This window comes from Salmo salar, chromosome 06 (genome assembly GCF_965601325.2).
Source record: "Salmo salar chromosome 06, fSalSal1, whole genome shotgun sequence".
Lineage (NCBI taxonomy): Eukaryota > Metazoa > Chordata > Actinopteri > Salmoniformes > Salmonidae > Salmo > Salmo salar.
The window spans coordinates 48,022,010-48,038,993 of record NC_138296.1 but is presented as its reverse complement, the minus strand read 5'-3'; the positions used below and the strand labels follow the sequence as shown (position 1 = coordinate 48,038,993).

General features: G+C 42.5%; 1 protein-coding gene across 2 annotated transcripts in view; it reads right to left on the bottom strand.

Moving 5' to 3' along the window:
- Positions 1 to 12: 12 nt before the first annotated feature.
- LOC106607485 (chromobox protein homolog 1) overlaps positions 13 to 16,984 on the bottom strand; it is a 39,090-nt gene continuing 22,118 nt past the window's right edge. For both annotated transcript variants that reach the window (XM_014204479.3, XM_014204480.3), the window contains exons 4-6: positions 7,811 to 7,994; positions 7,611 to 7,705; positions 13 to 7,461 (exon numbers count right to left, since the gene is read on the bottom strand). In XM_014204479.3, the coding sequence (XP_014059954.1) occupies positions 7,317 to 7,461; positions 7,611 to 7,705; positions 7,811 to 7,994 (424 nt within the window). In that variant the 3' untranslated portion in view covers positions 13 to 7,316. The remainder of the gene's footprint in view (positions 7,462 to 7,610; positions 7,706 to 7,810; positions 7,995 to 16,984) is intronic.

Below are 16,984 nucleotides of genomic sequence, written 5' to 3'. Positions count from 1 at the left end.
TATGAAACACCATTGTTAACAAAAAAGATTTATTGTCCAAAAACGTTTAAACAAGTAAAAGTAACCACTGCAAATGGTGACTGATTGAAAGCAAGAAACATGCAACAAGAGATGTATCTTCAGTAGACACAAGAAAGAGCCAAAGACAAAATAACTAAAAGGTTACATATGAGCCACTTGACTAGGATATACTGTATATATAGAAATCTTCCGGTCTGGTATATTAGAAAAGATATGCAGCCCTCTTAGACTTGTCCTGTTAAAATGAGCAGTAAAATACCAATTAAAAATCAATCCAAGGCAACAAGCTCTATACCAGGGCTGTAAAACCCCTGGTGTAATGGTGGTTGTTTTCAGTATCTAAACATTTAAATGTTAGTCACCATTACTCAGTTAAATCGATGAACAATTTTTCATACAAGCTATTGTTAGCTGTGATGAATCAATTAAATTCATTACTTAACAATTTAGGATTTAAAAGATGCCAGAAGAGGGATATTCAGGCGCAATAGAGCAGTGAACAATTCTTCAATTAATCCAGAGGTAGCAAAGCCCCACAAACCAAACTTGAGTATAACCCACCCACCTCTGTGAGGGTGTCAGTTCTTTAATTGGCAACTCATTTTAATCTAACAGATCCAGACACGGCGAGAATTAACATCAGAGCTCAAAGGTAAAGTCTGAAAGTAGAATTAACTTGGAGAGGTCGTCTTGATCTGGTCTTACAATTTCAGTTTGTCAGTTGTGTGAGATGAATAAGTTGCTAGATTGATCTATATTCCATGGCTGCCAACACCTTGGATAGATTTACTTTACACTATAAAACAGACCACCATAAAACCGTTGTATTTACTTTGAATCACAATATAGACTACCTAGGGACCCGTCGTCTGTATTTAAAACAGGGGTTTAGTAAAACAGAGGTGCATGTGCATAGACCAGGGCATTATAACCCTGTTCCTGGAAAGCTACTGTCATGTACAGTTGAAGTGGGAAGTTTACATACACCTGAGCCAAATACATTTAAACTCCGTTTTTCACAATTTCTGACATTTAATCCCAGTAAATTCCCTGTTTAACGTCAGTTAGGATCACCACTTTATTTTATGAATGTGAAATGTCAGAATAATAGAAGAGAGAATGATTTATTTCAGCTTGTATTTCTTTCATCACATTCCCAGTGGGTCAGAAGTTTACATACACTCAATTAGTATTTGGTAGCATTGCCTTTAAATTGTTTAACTTGGGTCAAACTTTTCAGGTAGCCTTCCACAAGCTTCCCACAATAAGTTGGGTGAATTTTGGCCCATTCCTCCTGACAAAGCTGGTGTAACTGAGTCAGGTTTGTAGGCCTCCTTGCTCGCACAAATTTTCTATAGGATTGAGGTCAGGGCTTTGTGATGGCCACTCCAGTACTTTGACTTTGTTGTCCTTAAGCCATTTTGCCACAACTTTGGAAGTATGCTTGGGGTCATTGTCCATTTGGAAGACCCATTTGCACCAAGCTTTAACTTCCTGACTGATGTCTTGAGATGTTGCTTCAATATATCCACATAATTTTCTTTCCTCATGATGCCATCTATTTTGTGAAGTGCACCAGTCCCTCCTGCAGCAAAGCACCCCCACAACATGATGCTGCCACCACCATGCTTCATGGTTGGGATGGTGTTCTTCGGCTTGCAAGCTTCCCTCTTATTACTCCAAACATAACGATGGTCATTATGGCCAAACAGTTCTATTTTTGTTTCATCAGACCAGAGGACATTTCTCCAAAAAGTACAATCTTTGTCCCCATGTGCAGTTGCAAACCGTAGTCTGGCTTTTATTTTTTAAATGGAAGTTTTGGAGCAGTGGCTTCTTGCTGAGCGGCCTTTCATGTTATGTCGATATAGGACACTTTTTACTGTGGATATACTTTTGTACCCGTTTCCTCCAGCATCCTCACAAGGTCCTTTGCTGTTATTCTGGGATTGATTTGCACTTTTTGCACCAAAGTACGTTCATCTCTAGGAGACAGAACGCGTCTCCTTCCTGAGCAGTATGACGGCTGCGTGGTTCCATGGTGTTTATACTTGCGTACTATTGTTTGTACAGATGAACGTGGTACCTTCAGGCGTTTGGAAATTGCTCCCAAGGATGAACCAGACTTGTGGAGGTCTACAATTTATTTTCTTAGGTCTTGGCTGATTTCTTTAGATTTTCCCATGATGTTAATCAAAGAGTCACTGAGTTTGCAGGTAAGCCTTGAAATACATCCACAGGTACACCTCCAATTGACTCAAATTATGTCAAATAGCCGATCAGAAGCTTCTAAAGCCATGACATAATTTTCTGGAATTTCCCAAGCTGTTTAAAGGCACAGTCAACTTAGTGTATGTAAACTTCTGACCCACTGGAATTGTGATACAGTGAATTATAAGTGAAATAATCTGTCTGTAAACAATTGTTGGAAAAAATTACTTGTCTCATGCACAAAGTAGATGTCCTAACCGAGTTGCTAAAACTATAGCTTGTTAACAAGAAATTTGTGGAGTGGATGAAAAAATTGTTTTAATGACTCCAACTGTAGGTTCTCGTCAATCCCCGTTTTAAATTTACCTGATTCACTTTATCAACCAGATAATTATTAGAATCAGGTGCGCTAGATTAGGGTTGGAGCGAAAACCTAAAGGATGGTAGCTCTCCAGGAACAGGGTTGGAGAGCCCTGGCATAGACACTACATTTTCCACTGTGTATATTTCTTGGGATAGAGTTGCTGGGTTGCATTGCAATAAAAATAAAAATGCCATTTGCTTTGTCCATCCCTCATCTTCGCAACCACATTAAAACCATGGGCCTTGACTGAGCATAACCCTTCCCACCACCTTAATCCAAATCCACGTATTTCCAGTGCAGTTTGACAACAATACCAAACCTCCTAAAATCACCTCAAGGAAGCCTGTGAATGGTGAGCATGTACTGCACATGGGAATAGCTCAACAAGAAATAAGGACAGAATATGTGGGTGTTATAGTAAATAAAGCTTTCCACCAAAGATTCATCTGAGTGAAAGCCTATCTTTCGCATCTTCATCTCTAGCTTCTTACTTGGTGCCTGTTTTCTGAGGGTGTGTTATCTGGCAGGAAAGTAGATCACACCAATCAAGTCGTTTTAGCCATGAGTACGAGACCACAAACAACTCAGGTTATACTCAGGTTATACAGGTCATACTGGTGCTCCACAACAAAGTTAGTAGCTCCATACCAGGGTTTCTGTTAGCCGGTAATAGACGGTTTATGGCCGATAAAAAATGTGAAAAGCTGATAAATAAAATTGCCGCCAGCGAATTGTCTGTGAGAAAGAAAAAAAAAATCCCATTGCAAAATAATGCTCTTTTGCATATTCATTGATGGAAATACCAGTCGATGCAAATACATTTGACCGGTGAAGCTTATCGGTCTATAGGTTAATTTGCATAATTTTGTGGAATTAAATTGCTGCATGTGTATTTCCGTTAGTCTTTATGCATCTTAGTTATCACAGGCACACAGCATAGAGATGCAGAGGCTAATTTGAGCGGTAAATCTTTTTTCATAAAAATCGGTCAGACAATGGAGGAGCTGCTGGTAAAGCTTCTCAAACCGCCTGTTTGTTGCTGCTGGAGTGAAACGTGCTTTAATAAGACCAATCATTGCGCAACAATTCTAAACGCAATCGCTTGTTAAAAACGTTGATGGCCACCATTAAAATTAGCAACTATTTGTATTTCTTAACTGGTAATTGAAGCGTGCTTATTTTAAGTGCCTAGGCAACAGTATGCAGGCTTCAGTGCGCCACACACCACTTTGCAATGAAATGGAGGCAGTATGCATTTAGAAAACATTCGTAATTGTTTGAAACCTGAATGTTTTACTTCATATGAGACTTGCCTTCCCTTGCTTCAAAGTAGCCTAGCCAACATCCAACCATAGAAATGTAAAGGCAGTTTTAAAGTTCCATATGCCATTGAAACCAGTAGCCTATTTCTCTCATGTTCTATTGGTTTTCAAATCAACTCTTTCATTTTCCAGTAATCAAAGGCACAATCCTAGTCATATTAGCAACCCATGCTAGTTGTTGCATTTTTAGATTAAGAGGGGAGATCTAATGGACATTTTCATCTCATGAAACCGCTCGCATGTGCAGTGCGCATTTCACAAGTGTTTTCCTGCTAATTGCATTATGGAACGAACAGTCACGCGGCGCTTACTGCCCTGTGTGCATTGGTGCGCATACAGTGGCTTGCGAAAGTATTCACACCCCCATAGCATTTTTCCTATCTTGTTGCCTTACAACCAGTAATTAAAATAGATTTTTGGGGGTTTGTATCATTTCATTTACACAACATGCTTACCACTTCGAAGATCCCAAATATTATTTGGTGAAACAAACAAGAAATAAGACCAAAAACTGAAAATTTGAGCGTGCATAACTATTCAAAGTCAATACTTTGTAGAGCCACCTTTTGAACGCTATTATTAGCTTGCCACTAAGATTTTTGGCCATTCTTCAAGGCAAAACTGCTCTAGCTCCTTCAAGTTGGATGGGTTCCACTGGTGTACAGCAAACTTTAAGTCATACCACAGATTCTCAATTGGATTGAGGTCTGGGCTTTGACTAGGTCATTCCAAGACATTTAGATGTTTCCCCTTAATCCACTCAAGTGTTGCTTTAGCAGTATGCTTAGGGTCATTGTCCTGCTGGAAGGTGAACCTCCGTCCCAGTCTGAAATCTCTGGAAGACAAACAGGTTTCCCTCAAGAATTTCCCTGTATTAAGCGCCATCCATCATTCCTTCAATTCTCACCAGTTTCCCAGTCCCTGCCGATGAAAAACATCCCCACAGCATGTTGCTGCCACCACCATGCTTCACTGTGGGGCTGGTCTTCTCAGGGTGATGGGAGGTGTTGGGTTTGCGCCAGACATAGCATTTTCCTTGATGGCCAAAAAGCTCAATTTTAGTCTCATCTGACCAGAGTACCTTTTTCCGTATGTTTGGGGACTCTCCCACATGCCTTTTGGCGAACACCAAACGTTTGCTTATTTTTTTCTTTAAGCAATGGCTTTTTTCTGGCCACTCCTCCGTAAAGCCCAGCTCTGTGGAGTGTACGGCTTAAACTGGTCCTATGGACAGATGCTCCAATCTCCGCTGTGGCGCTTTGCAGCTCCTTCAGGGTTATCTTTGGTCTCTTTGTTGCCTCGGATTAATGCCCTCCTTGCCTGGTCCGTGAGTTTTGGTGGGTGGCCCTCTTGGCAGGTTTGTTGTGGTGCTATATTCTTTCCATTGTTTTATAATGGATTTAATGGTGCTTTGTGGGATGTGTTTTATAACACAACCCTGATCTGTACTTCGCCACAAATTTGTCCTTGACCTGTTTGGAGAGCGCCTTGGTCTTCATGGTGCCGTTTGCTTGGTGGTGCCCCTTGCTTAGTGGTGTTGCAGACTCTGGGGCCGTTAAGAACAGGTGTATATATATATATATATATATATATATATATATATATACATATATATATACATTATATATATATACATATATATATACACACACACACACACACGCACACACACACACACACACACACTCAGATCATGTGACCGATCATGTGCCAGATCATGTGACACTTAAAGTCCGCCTGTGTGCAATCTAACTAATTATGTGACTTCTGAAGGTAATTGGTTGCACCAGATCTTATTTAGGGGCTTCATAGCAAAGGGGGTGAATACATATGCACGCACAACCTTTCAGTTTTTTGTTGTTTGAATTTTTTGAAACAAGTAATTTTTTTTCATTTCACTTCGCAAATTTGGACTATTTTGTGTATGTCCATTACATGAAATAATAAAAAAATCAATTTTAATTACAGGTTGCAATGCAACAAAATAGGAAAAACGGCAAGGAGGATTAGTACTTTTGCAAGGCACTGTATGTGAATAAATAATAGTTTAATCAACATTTTAAGCTAAATGTTCTGATCGGTTGCATCAGCTTCATTGCTTGAAGGTTATTTTTATAAAAAAATGTTATGTAGCCTAGGCCTACTGGTTATATGCATTTGGGATCTGTTGTCCCAGAGTCTGTCTGGAGTAGGCCGTTTCTTTCTCGCACAGAACGACAAGCTGACCAATAAATAGGTCAAATGTTCTACTATGGGGAATAGTATATTGACATAGGCTAGGGATTTTTCTGTTCGTTACTCATCTTGTTGGCTGAGGAAAAGTAAATGTGGACAGTTATTCTAACATCTTCAAAGTGCGCATCGGAATTCGGTAAGGATGCACGCTGTTGCATCCTCGATTTGCATGTTCTTTTAAAACAAATCACCATAATCTAAAATGTGATCTGTCATTCTGAGCACCGTGGCTGTACGCCCTAATCAGGTTACGCACACAATGCATATGGGTCGGGAAAATGTCTCAAATGTCTGGTAAATTAAAATGCTGCCAGTCAAATATCCAGCACCACGTTTTCCTAATGGAAACCCTGCTCCATACCATTGTTCACAACTCTATACACCTATGCATAACACTTAAAGACCAGAATCTAGGTTAACTCTAGTCTGAACATCCAAAAAACTCAAATAAAATCCTTCTTAGCTCGCTCTCATAATAACCAATTAAAACTAACCAAATATAACCACAACTATTTACACATTATATGATAATGATATGGCAAGGGAAGGCAGGTGCCAACACTTAAAACAGGTTTCTTAAAAAGTAGAAAGACTAACAAAATGCACTGCAAGTTGCTCGATGAGGGATGTGTAGGTACAAGATAACGTTCTGACAAGAAATCAACTTCAACATTTCACGCAAGAAAACTGGAGATTAAGATTGGCTATTTCAATTGAATTAGCTGAGAACTTTTGCTGGATCATGTTTTGGAATCTGACCATTCCTTTTTGTAAACTCAGCTGCTGTAGTGATACCTCGCCAACTCAAAAGTGTATCTTGACAAAAGCTTTTCTGAGGCGAAACTACAGTAAGAGGAGCTGATGATTTTGAAGCAATTCAGTGCTCAGGGACTGAAAACTACTTATCCCATGATTCTAGCTAATGAGACCCAAAAGTGAGGCCTGATAAAGTGATCTTGAGACTTAGGAGTTCTATTTACCCATGCCCCCCCCCCCCCAAACCACCTCCTTGACAAGTCTTATCATCCCTACCCATCTGTCAACCTCTGCTTTAGTTTTAACAGTCCGGGTTTGCAGAAAGGTTTTGAGACAAATCAGCTTCCCTGTCCCACACCCTCCACCCCACCCTCTGTACCCCCTTCCCCTTCATCCTGGACCTGTGACTAGTTCTTATCATCCTTCTTCTCTTCCTCCTCAGTGGGGTAGGAGTGCCATGTCAGACGCTCCTCGTAGAAGGAGATGACCACCTGTGGACATTTAATGTTGGCCTCCTTGGCCGGCACCAGGTCAGCCTCATCACTATTCTTCCTGTGGAGAAAGAATTTAAGGGTGAAGCAACTTCAATCAGTTATGTCCAACTTTTTCTGGAGGGGATAACTAGTATTTGACAAATCTTCCACTCTCCTAGTACCGTATAGCGAAAAGTGTCAACATTTCCAATGCAGCCCAGAACTCACCATTTCATGAGGAACATCAGCTCTCCACTGGAGTCTGTGGCTCCAATGATCCGTTCGGGGTCAAGACCACGAGCAAAGCCTCTGGGCTTCTCTGCCTGAAAGAGTGATGGATAAGGAGAGAAGGTTCAGTACAGGGCTACATTCACGGTCTATAGTATCAGGCATGTTCTTTAATATTGAAACCAAGTACAGGCTCTCACCTCATCTTTCCTCTTCTTGGGTCTGCCTTCTTCACCCCCTGCCTCTGTGTCAGACTCGCCAGCTTTCCTCTTGCCACCAGACTCTTTCTTGAAACTTTCTTTTTTGTTATGATGATTCTGCATGTACTCCGCAATCAGGTCAGGGCAATCCAGATTGTCCTGCGGTTCCCATGTATTGTCCTCACTGTGGTAAACAAATACAGGTTCATTAAAAAGGCTACAACAGCTTGAATTTCCAAAATAAGACACTACCCGTAAAAGGTCAATTTATACCTGGGCTACAACCTTCAGATTCGGTTCCAAACCCCCCAGAACCAACTGATTGAAAATTCCCCAGCCCATGGACCAACTAACAATTGAGATCATTCCGATGTGGTCGTAATAGCACATGAAAAAAAAGGGGGCAGGGCCCGAGGTGGCAGGACTACCACCGCAACACTGGAAGACTAAGTAGTAAGACAGACGGATGCCAAATGTACAGCAGCTGGTCCATCTCTGTGTCACCATAGACCAGAGAAAGATGGAAATGTTTGTAATGGCTATTGACTTTTTGTAGAACGACGAGAGCAACAACAACCAACCAAAGGATAGAAGAAGAAAGAAAAATGTAAAAAAGAACTTCACCCAAGGTAAAGTTTTGTGATTTCACTCAATGGTTCAAATAATCCTAGAATTAGGTAGCAGGCCATGGGTAGACGTTTTCATTTTATTTAACTAGGCAAGTCAGTTAAGAATTAATTATTATTTACAATGACGGCCTACCCCGGCCAAACCGGACGACGCTGGGCCAATTGTGCGCAGTCCTATGGGACTCCCAATCACGGCCGGTTGTGATACATCCTGGAATCGAACCAGGGTCTGTAGTGAGGCCTTTAGCACTGATATGCAGTGCCTTAGACCACTGCGCCACTCGGGAGCCCACTGATGCAGTGCCAAGCCCAAAGAGTAGGGCCCTATAAAATCTGCGATATGGAGAAGCCGGACAGAATCACAGAATCCAGATATTAAAATGGAATTCAACAATATTCAAACATGTATTTTTGTTGATGTCCTATCATTTAGAAAATGTATTTTCCCAAGATTATAATATGACGAACTAAAAGCATAAGGGATTCATATTTTCCTTTAACTTTGAAGAGGCAATGGTCCGGGAATGCCCCTGTGTCTACCACATAGCCAACAGCGGTGATGCTAACTACAACGGGTAGATGGAAAGGCTTTCCCAAAAACCTTCTCAATTAAATGTTTACTACAAAGTAGTCTATGCCTACCTGGAAGAATTATTATTTGCATCAATCCAGTGGTGATTTGTTTAACAAATCTAAAATCATGTGTGCTACAGGTCTCTTGCTGGTGCCAGCCTGCACACGTGAATATAATAAAGGGTATATCTACACCCAAAAATGACAATTTTTCCCAGACCTCAAAGGGGTCTGCGGGTGTGGTTTAAGCACTGTTGTGGACTTACAACATCCAATTTTGTTCTATATAAAAATTGGGGGAAAAACAAACTGAATTAGGCAATTTTATAGGGCCCTAAAGGAGCATACGCAAACTTGTGTAGGGAGCTGGAATTGGGTGATGTACCCCAGTTCCATAATCTTTCCCGGTTGTATCCTGAAGAATTCCATAAGCTAGTGGAGTTGGTGGCCCCTCTAAATCAGGAAGCAAGACACAAATTTCAAGGACAGCATTTCTGCGATTCCTGGCAACTGGTGAGCAATAGCTAACCTAATTTTTCAATGTTGATATTAGATTGTCATCATGACAATGAGACAACCATGAAGACAAGTAAGGGAAGACCCCGATGAAATGGACAAAAATGAATGGCATCTTACTGGCATTGGGCGAACCATATACACAATCGCAAATACCACAAATAAACGGCAGTTCTTCAAAAACATATTGCAAGCGGAACATGGCATCTGCCAAGTGTCATACTCCAAAAATCCCAATTGTGGCGGGTGCGCTCCACTGTAGATTTTCCATATGGGAAATGGTCACAAAGTCAGGTCCCAAGGGTGACATTTTCAAAATCTCAAAATAAATTCTAACTTTTAAAACCTCATAGCTCTTTCAGGACTGTTTTTCACCCCCCCAAAAAATTGATTAATTATACATATGTGGTAATTTTCTGGATATACATTTGTCTTATTTTATTGAGTTGTTCCATAAGGCCCATGTTTTGTCCATTTGCCATATATGATCATAGGAAGTCGGATTCCGAACCCAAAAGTTAGTGAACCATGTCCAAATGGCATAAGAAATGTCCAAATGGCATACATACTGACCAAATGATAGATCATTATGTTAAGCCCTGAATCAACCAGAAGGTCCATTTGTCATGTTTGATCATAGGAGGTAAGAATTTCTCGATGTCGATTCAGCATGTCCATGGGAAGTCCTTATGAATATGCAGTGGACACTGTCAACTTGCAGAAGAGCATGGTCACACTGACAATATAGCATATGTGTAATGGGCATTGTCCAATCGCTCGTTGGTGTTGATTTCAGCCTGTCCATTTGGTGATATTAAATCCCTCAGTTGTACATTTCCAATTGTACCATCACGAATTGGACATGCTGCAGAAATGCCCAATTGACTGGCTTGTTGAATTAGGGATGGCCGAGCAGTGATAGTGGTTCCTCTCCATCGCTCGTTGGTGTTGATTTCTGCCTGTCCATTTGGTGATGGTAAATCCCTCAGTAAATCCCTCATTAAGATGGCGTAGTAGTCTGAAGTGTGTTTTGTCCTTGTCACATCATGTCCCGTTGTAAATATAGTTTTCCTTGTATTTTTTCATATATATTTTAATCTCACTTCCCATCTACAGACTGAATATACTCTCCTGCAACCCACCTCACCCAATGTGTTAGGGTTCTGCTATTTTTAGACTTTAGAACCGGAATCCCCATCAGAGGCTAGCCAGCTAACTAGCTACAAGCTAGCAGTTAGCCACTGCTAGCGGACTTCACCGTTAACTCAGACACCAGCCAGCCTCAGCTCGGTCAATACCTGCCAGTCTGCACAGCGCAATATCAACCCAGAGCATTTCGGACTGCTTTTCTTTACCACATCTCCGGATTCCTACCGCAAGCTCTGGACCATTACACTGGATCATCGCAGCTAGCTAACTGCAATCCGAGTGGCTACTCCTGGCTAACGTCTCTGTCCCGAAGAAAGCACCAGTTAGCCTTGAGCTAGCCTCTAGCTAGTCCCAACTAGCCCCCAGCCCTGCCCAATATGCCTTAGATAGCCCTTTTGTCCCACCCCCCACACATGCAGTGACCTCACCTGGCTTAACCGGTGCCTACTCACATCCTACCATACCCTTGTCTGTACATTAAATATATTCTTCTGTGCCCAGAAATCTGCTCATTTTACTCTCTGTTCCGAAAGCACTAGACGACCAGTTCTTATAGCCTTTAGCGGTACCCTTATCCTACTCCTCCTCTGTTCCTCTGGTAATGTAGAGGTTAATCCAGGCCCTGAAGCCCCCAGCACCACTCCCACTCCCCAGGTGCTCTTATTTGTTGACTTCTGTAATCGTAAAAGCCTTGGTTTCATGCATGTTAACATCAGAAGCCTCCTCCCTAAGTTTGTTTTATTCACTGCTTTAGCACACTCCGCCAACCCTGATGTCCTAGTCGTGTCTGAATCCTGGCTTAGGAAGCCCACCAAAAATCCTGAAATTTCCATCCCCAACGACAACATTTTCCAACAAAATAGAACTGCCAAAGGGGGCAGAGTTGCAATCTACTGCAGAGTTCTGTCATACTATCCAGGTCTGTGCACAAACAATTCGAGCTTCTACTTTTAAAAATCCACCATTCCAGAAACAAGTCTCTCACTGTTGCCGCTTGTTATAGACCCCCCTCAGTCCCCAGCTGTGCCCTGGACAGCATATGTGAATTGATTGCTCACCATCTATCTTTAGAGTTCGTACTGTTAGGTGACATAAACTGGGATATGCTTAACACCCCGGCCGTCCTTCAACCTAAGCAAGATGCCCTCAATCTCACACAAATGATCAAGGAACCTACCAGGTACAGCCCTAAATCCGTAACCATGGGAACCCTCATAGATATCATCCTGCCCAACTTGCCCTCTAAATACATCTCTGCCGTCTTCAACCAGGTTCTCAGGAATCACTGCCTGCGTCCGTAATGGGTCCGCAGTCAAACGACCACCCCTCAGCACTGTCAAACGCTCACTAAAACACTTCAGCGAGAAGGCCTTTCTAAATCGACCTGGCCTGGGTATCCTGGAAGGATATTGACCTCATCCCGTCAGTTGAGGATGCCTGGTTGCTCTTCAAAAGTGCTTTCCTCACCATCTTAAATAAGCATGCGCCATTCAAAAAATGTAGAACTAAGAACAGATATAGCCCTTGGTTCACCCCAGACTTGACTGCCCTTGACCAGCACAAAAACATCCTGTGGCATTCTGCATTAGCATCGAATTGGCCCCGCGAAATGCAACTTTTCAGGGAAGTCAGGAACCAATATACACAGTCAGTTAGGAACGCCAAGGATAGCTTTTTCAAACAGCAATTTGCATCCTGTAGCACTAATTCCAGAAAGTTTTGGAACACTGAAGTCCATGGAGAATAAGAGCACCTCCTCCCAGCTGCCCACTACACTGAGGCTAGGAAACACTGTCACCACCGATAAATCTATGATAATCGATAATTGCAATAAGCATTTTTCTACGGCTGTCCATGCTTTCCACCTGGCTACCCCTATCCCGGCCAACAGCTCTAAACCCCCCTGCAGCAACTTGTCCAAGCCCCCCCACACGTAAATCGGCAGGGGCGGCAGGGTAGCCTAGTGCTTAGAGCATTGGACTAGTAACCGAAAGGTCCCCGAGTTGACAAGGTGCAAATCTGTCGTTCTGCCCCTGAACAAGGCAGTTAACTTCTTTGGGATAGGTGACAGTATTTTCACGGCCGGATAAAAAACGTACCCGATTTAATCTGGTTACTACTCCTGCCCAGAAACTAGAATATGCATATAATTAGTAGATTTGGATTGAAAAAACTAAAGTTTCTAAAACTTATTGAATGGTGTCTGTGAGTATAACAGAACTCATATGGCAAGCCAAAACTTGAGAAGATTCCATACAGGAAGTGCCCTGTCTGACAATTTGTTGTCCTTCTGTTGCATCTCTATCGAAAATACAGCATCTAGTGCTGTAACGTGACATTTTCTAAGGCTTCCATTGGCTCTCTAAAGCCGCCAGAAAGTGGAATGGGGTGTCTGCTGTCTCTGGGCGAAGAACAGCAGGAGAATTTGTGAGTGGTCAGCCTGGGGACAGTGATACTGGAGATGCGCGGTCACGAGACTACTCCATTTTTTTCTTTCAGCCTTTGAATGAATACAACGTTGCCCGGTTGGAATATTATTGCTATTTTACGAGAAAAATAGCATAAAAATGTATTTTAAACAGCGTTTGACATGCTTCTAAGTACGGTAATGGAATATTTAGAAATTTTTTGGTCACGAAATGCGCTCACGCGTCACCCTTCGGATAGTGACCTGAACGCACAAACAAAACAGAGCTATTTGAATATAACTATGGATTATTTGGAACCAAAACAACATTTGTTGTTGAAGTAGAAGTCCTGGGAGTGCATTCTGACGAAGAACACCAAAGGTAATCCAATTCTTCTAATAGTAATTCTGAGTTTAGGTTGTCCCAAACTTGGTGGGTGTCAAAAAAGCTAGTCGTGATGGCCGAGCTATGTACTCAGAATATTGCAAAAATGTGCTTTCGCAGAAAAGCTATTTTAATATCTGACACCTCGATTGCATAAAGGAGTTCTGTATCTATAATTCTTAAAATAATTGTTATGTATTTTGTGAACGTTTATCGTGAGTAATTTAGTAAATTCACCAGAAGTTTGCTAGTTCTGAACATCACATGCTAATGTAAAAAGCTGGTTTTTGATATAAATATGAACTTGATTGAACAAAACATGCATGTATTGTATAACATAATGTCCTAGGAGTGTCATCTGATAAAGATCAAAGGTTAGTGCAGCATTTAGCTGTGGTTTGGGTTTATGTGACATATATGCTTGCTTGGAAAATGGCTGTGTGATTATTTGTGTCTATGTACTCTCCTAACATAATCTAATGTTTTGCTTTCGCTGTAAAGCCTTTTTGAAATCGGACAATGTGGTTAGATTAATGAGAGTCTTATCTTTAAAATGGTGTAAAATAGTTGATTGTTTGAGAAAATTGAATTGTGGTATTTTAGTTGGTTTTGTATTTCGCGCTGTGCGATGCCATTGGCTGTTGGCTAGGGGTTCCGCAGGCGGAACGGGTTTCCGCTAGCGGAACGTCTGTCCTCAACAGGTTAACCCACTGTTCCTAGGCCGTCATTGAAAATAAGAATTTGTTCTTAACTGACTTGTCTAGTTAAATAAAGGTAAAATTTAAAAAATCCAGATAGCTGATGTTTTGAAAGAGCTGCAAAATCTGGATCCATACAAATCAGCTGGGCTAGACATTTACATTACATTACATTTAAGTCATTTAGCAGACGCTCTAAAACAGCAAGCAAAAATTGTTGCAACCCCTATTACTAGCCTATTCAACCTCTTTCGTATCGTCTGAGGTCCCCAAAGATTGGAAATCCGCCGCGGTCATCCCCATTTTCAAAGGGGGAGACAAGACCCAAACTGTTATAGATCTATATACATCCTGCTCTGCCTTTCTAAAATCTTCGAAAGCCAAGTTAAACAGATCACCGACCATTTCAAATCCCACTGTACCTTCTCCACTATGCAATCTGGCTTCCGAGCTGGTCATGGGTGCACCTCAGCCACGCTCAAGGTCCTAAACGATATCATAACTGCCATCGACAAAAGACAGTACTGTACAGTCTTCATCGACCTGGCCAAGGCTTTCGACTCTGTCAATCACCACAAACTCAATAGGCTTGGCTTCTCAAATGACTGCCTCGCCTGGTTCACCAACTACTTCTCAGATAGAGTTCAGTGTGTCAAATCGGAGGGCCTGTTGTCCAGACCTCTGGCAGTCTCTATGAGGGTGGCACAGGGTTCAATTCTCGGGCCGACTCTTTTCTCTGCTAGTAAAACTAAATGTATGCTCTTCAACCGATTGCTGCCCGTACCCGCCCGCCCCACTAGCATCACTACTCTGGACAGTCCTGACTTAGAATAAGTGGACAACTACAAATACCTAGGTGTCTGTGTAGACTGTAAACTCTCCTTCCAGACTCACATTAAGCCTCTCCAATCCAAAATTAAATCGGCTTCCTATTTCACAACAAAGCCTCCTTCACTCATGCTGCCAAACATAACCTCGTATAACTGACTATCCTACCCATCTTTGACTTCGGCGATGTCATTTACAAAATAGCCTCCAACACTCTACTCAGCAAACTGGATGTAGTCTATCACAGTGCCATCCGTTTTGTCACCAAAGCCCCATATACTACCCACCACTGCGACCTGTATGCTCTCATTGGCTGGCCTTTACTACATATTCGTCGCCAAACCCAGTGGCTCCAGGTCACCTATAAGTCTCTGCGAGGTAAAGCCCCGCCTTATCTCGGCTCACTGGTCACCATAGCAACACCCACCCGTAGCACTCGCTCCAGCAGGTATATTTCACTGGTCATCCAAAGCCAACACTTGCTTTTGCCGCCTTTCCTTCCAGTTCCAATGACTAGAACGAATTGCAAAAATATCTCCCTCTCTAACTTTAAGCATCAGCTGTCAGAGCAGCTTACCGATCACTGTACCTGTACACAGCAAATCTGTAAATAGCACACCCAACTACCTCATCCCCATATTGTTATTTATCTTCTTGCTCTTTTGCACCACAGTATTTCTGCTTGCACATCATCATCTGCACATCTTTCACTCCAGTGTTAATGCTAAATTGTAATTATTTCACCTCTATGGCCTATTTGCCTTACCTCCCTAATCTTCTACATTTGCACACACTGTACATAGATGTTTCTATTGTGTTATTGACTGTACGTTTGTGTGTGTAACTTGTTTTTTTTGTTGCACTGCTTTGCTTTATCTTGGTCAGGTTGCAGTTGTAAATGAGAACTTGTTCTCAACTGGCCTACCTGGTTAAATAAAAAATAAAAATTGGAAATGTACACTGTCCATTTCCAATATAAAATGTACAATTCCAATATACACTGCTCAAAAAAATAAAAGGGAACACTTAAACAACACAATGTAATTCCAAGTCAATCACACTTCTGTGAAATCAAACTGTCCACTTAGACAACAGGTGGAAATTATAGGCAATTAGCAAGACACCCCCAATAAAGGAGTGGTTCTGCAGGTGGTGACCACAGACCACTTGTCGGTTCCTATGCTTCCTGGCTGATGTTTTGGTCACTTTTGAATGCTGGCGGTGCTTTCACTCTAGTGGTAGCATGAGACGGAGTCTACAACCCACACAAGTGGCTCAGGTAGTGCAGCTCATCCAGGATGGCACAGCAATGCGAGCTGTGGCAAGAAGGTTTGCTGTCAGCGTAGTGTCCAGAGCATGGAGGCGCTACCAGGAGACAGGCCAGTACATCAGGAGACGTGGAGGAGGCCGTAGGAGGAGCACTGCCAGAGCCCTGCAAAATGACCTCCAGCAGGCCACAAATGTGCATGTGTCTGCTCAAACGGTCAGAAACAGACTCCATGAGGGTGGTATGAGGGCCCGACGTCCACAGGTGGGGGTTGTGCTTACAGCCCAACACCGTACAGGACATTTGGCAGAGAACACCAAGATTGGCAAATTCGCCACTGGCGCCCTGTGCTCTTGAAAGATAGAAGCAGGTTCACACTGAGCACATGTGACAGACGTGACAGAGTCTGGAGACGGCATGGAGAACGTTCTGCTGCCTGCAACATCCTCCAGCATGACCGGTTTGGCGGTGGGTCAGTCATGGTGTGGGGTGGCATTTCTTTGGGGGCCGCACAGCCCTCCATGTGCTCGCCAGAGGTAGCCTGACTGCCATTAGGTACCGAGATGAGATCCTCAGACCCCTTGTGAGACCATATGCTGGTGCGTTTGGCCCTGGGTTCCTCCTAATGCAAGACAATGCTAGACCTCATGTGGCTGGAGTGTGTCAGCAGTTCCTGCAAGAGGAAGGCATTGATGCTATGGACTGGCCCGCCCGTTCCCCAG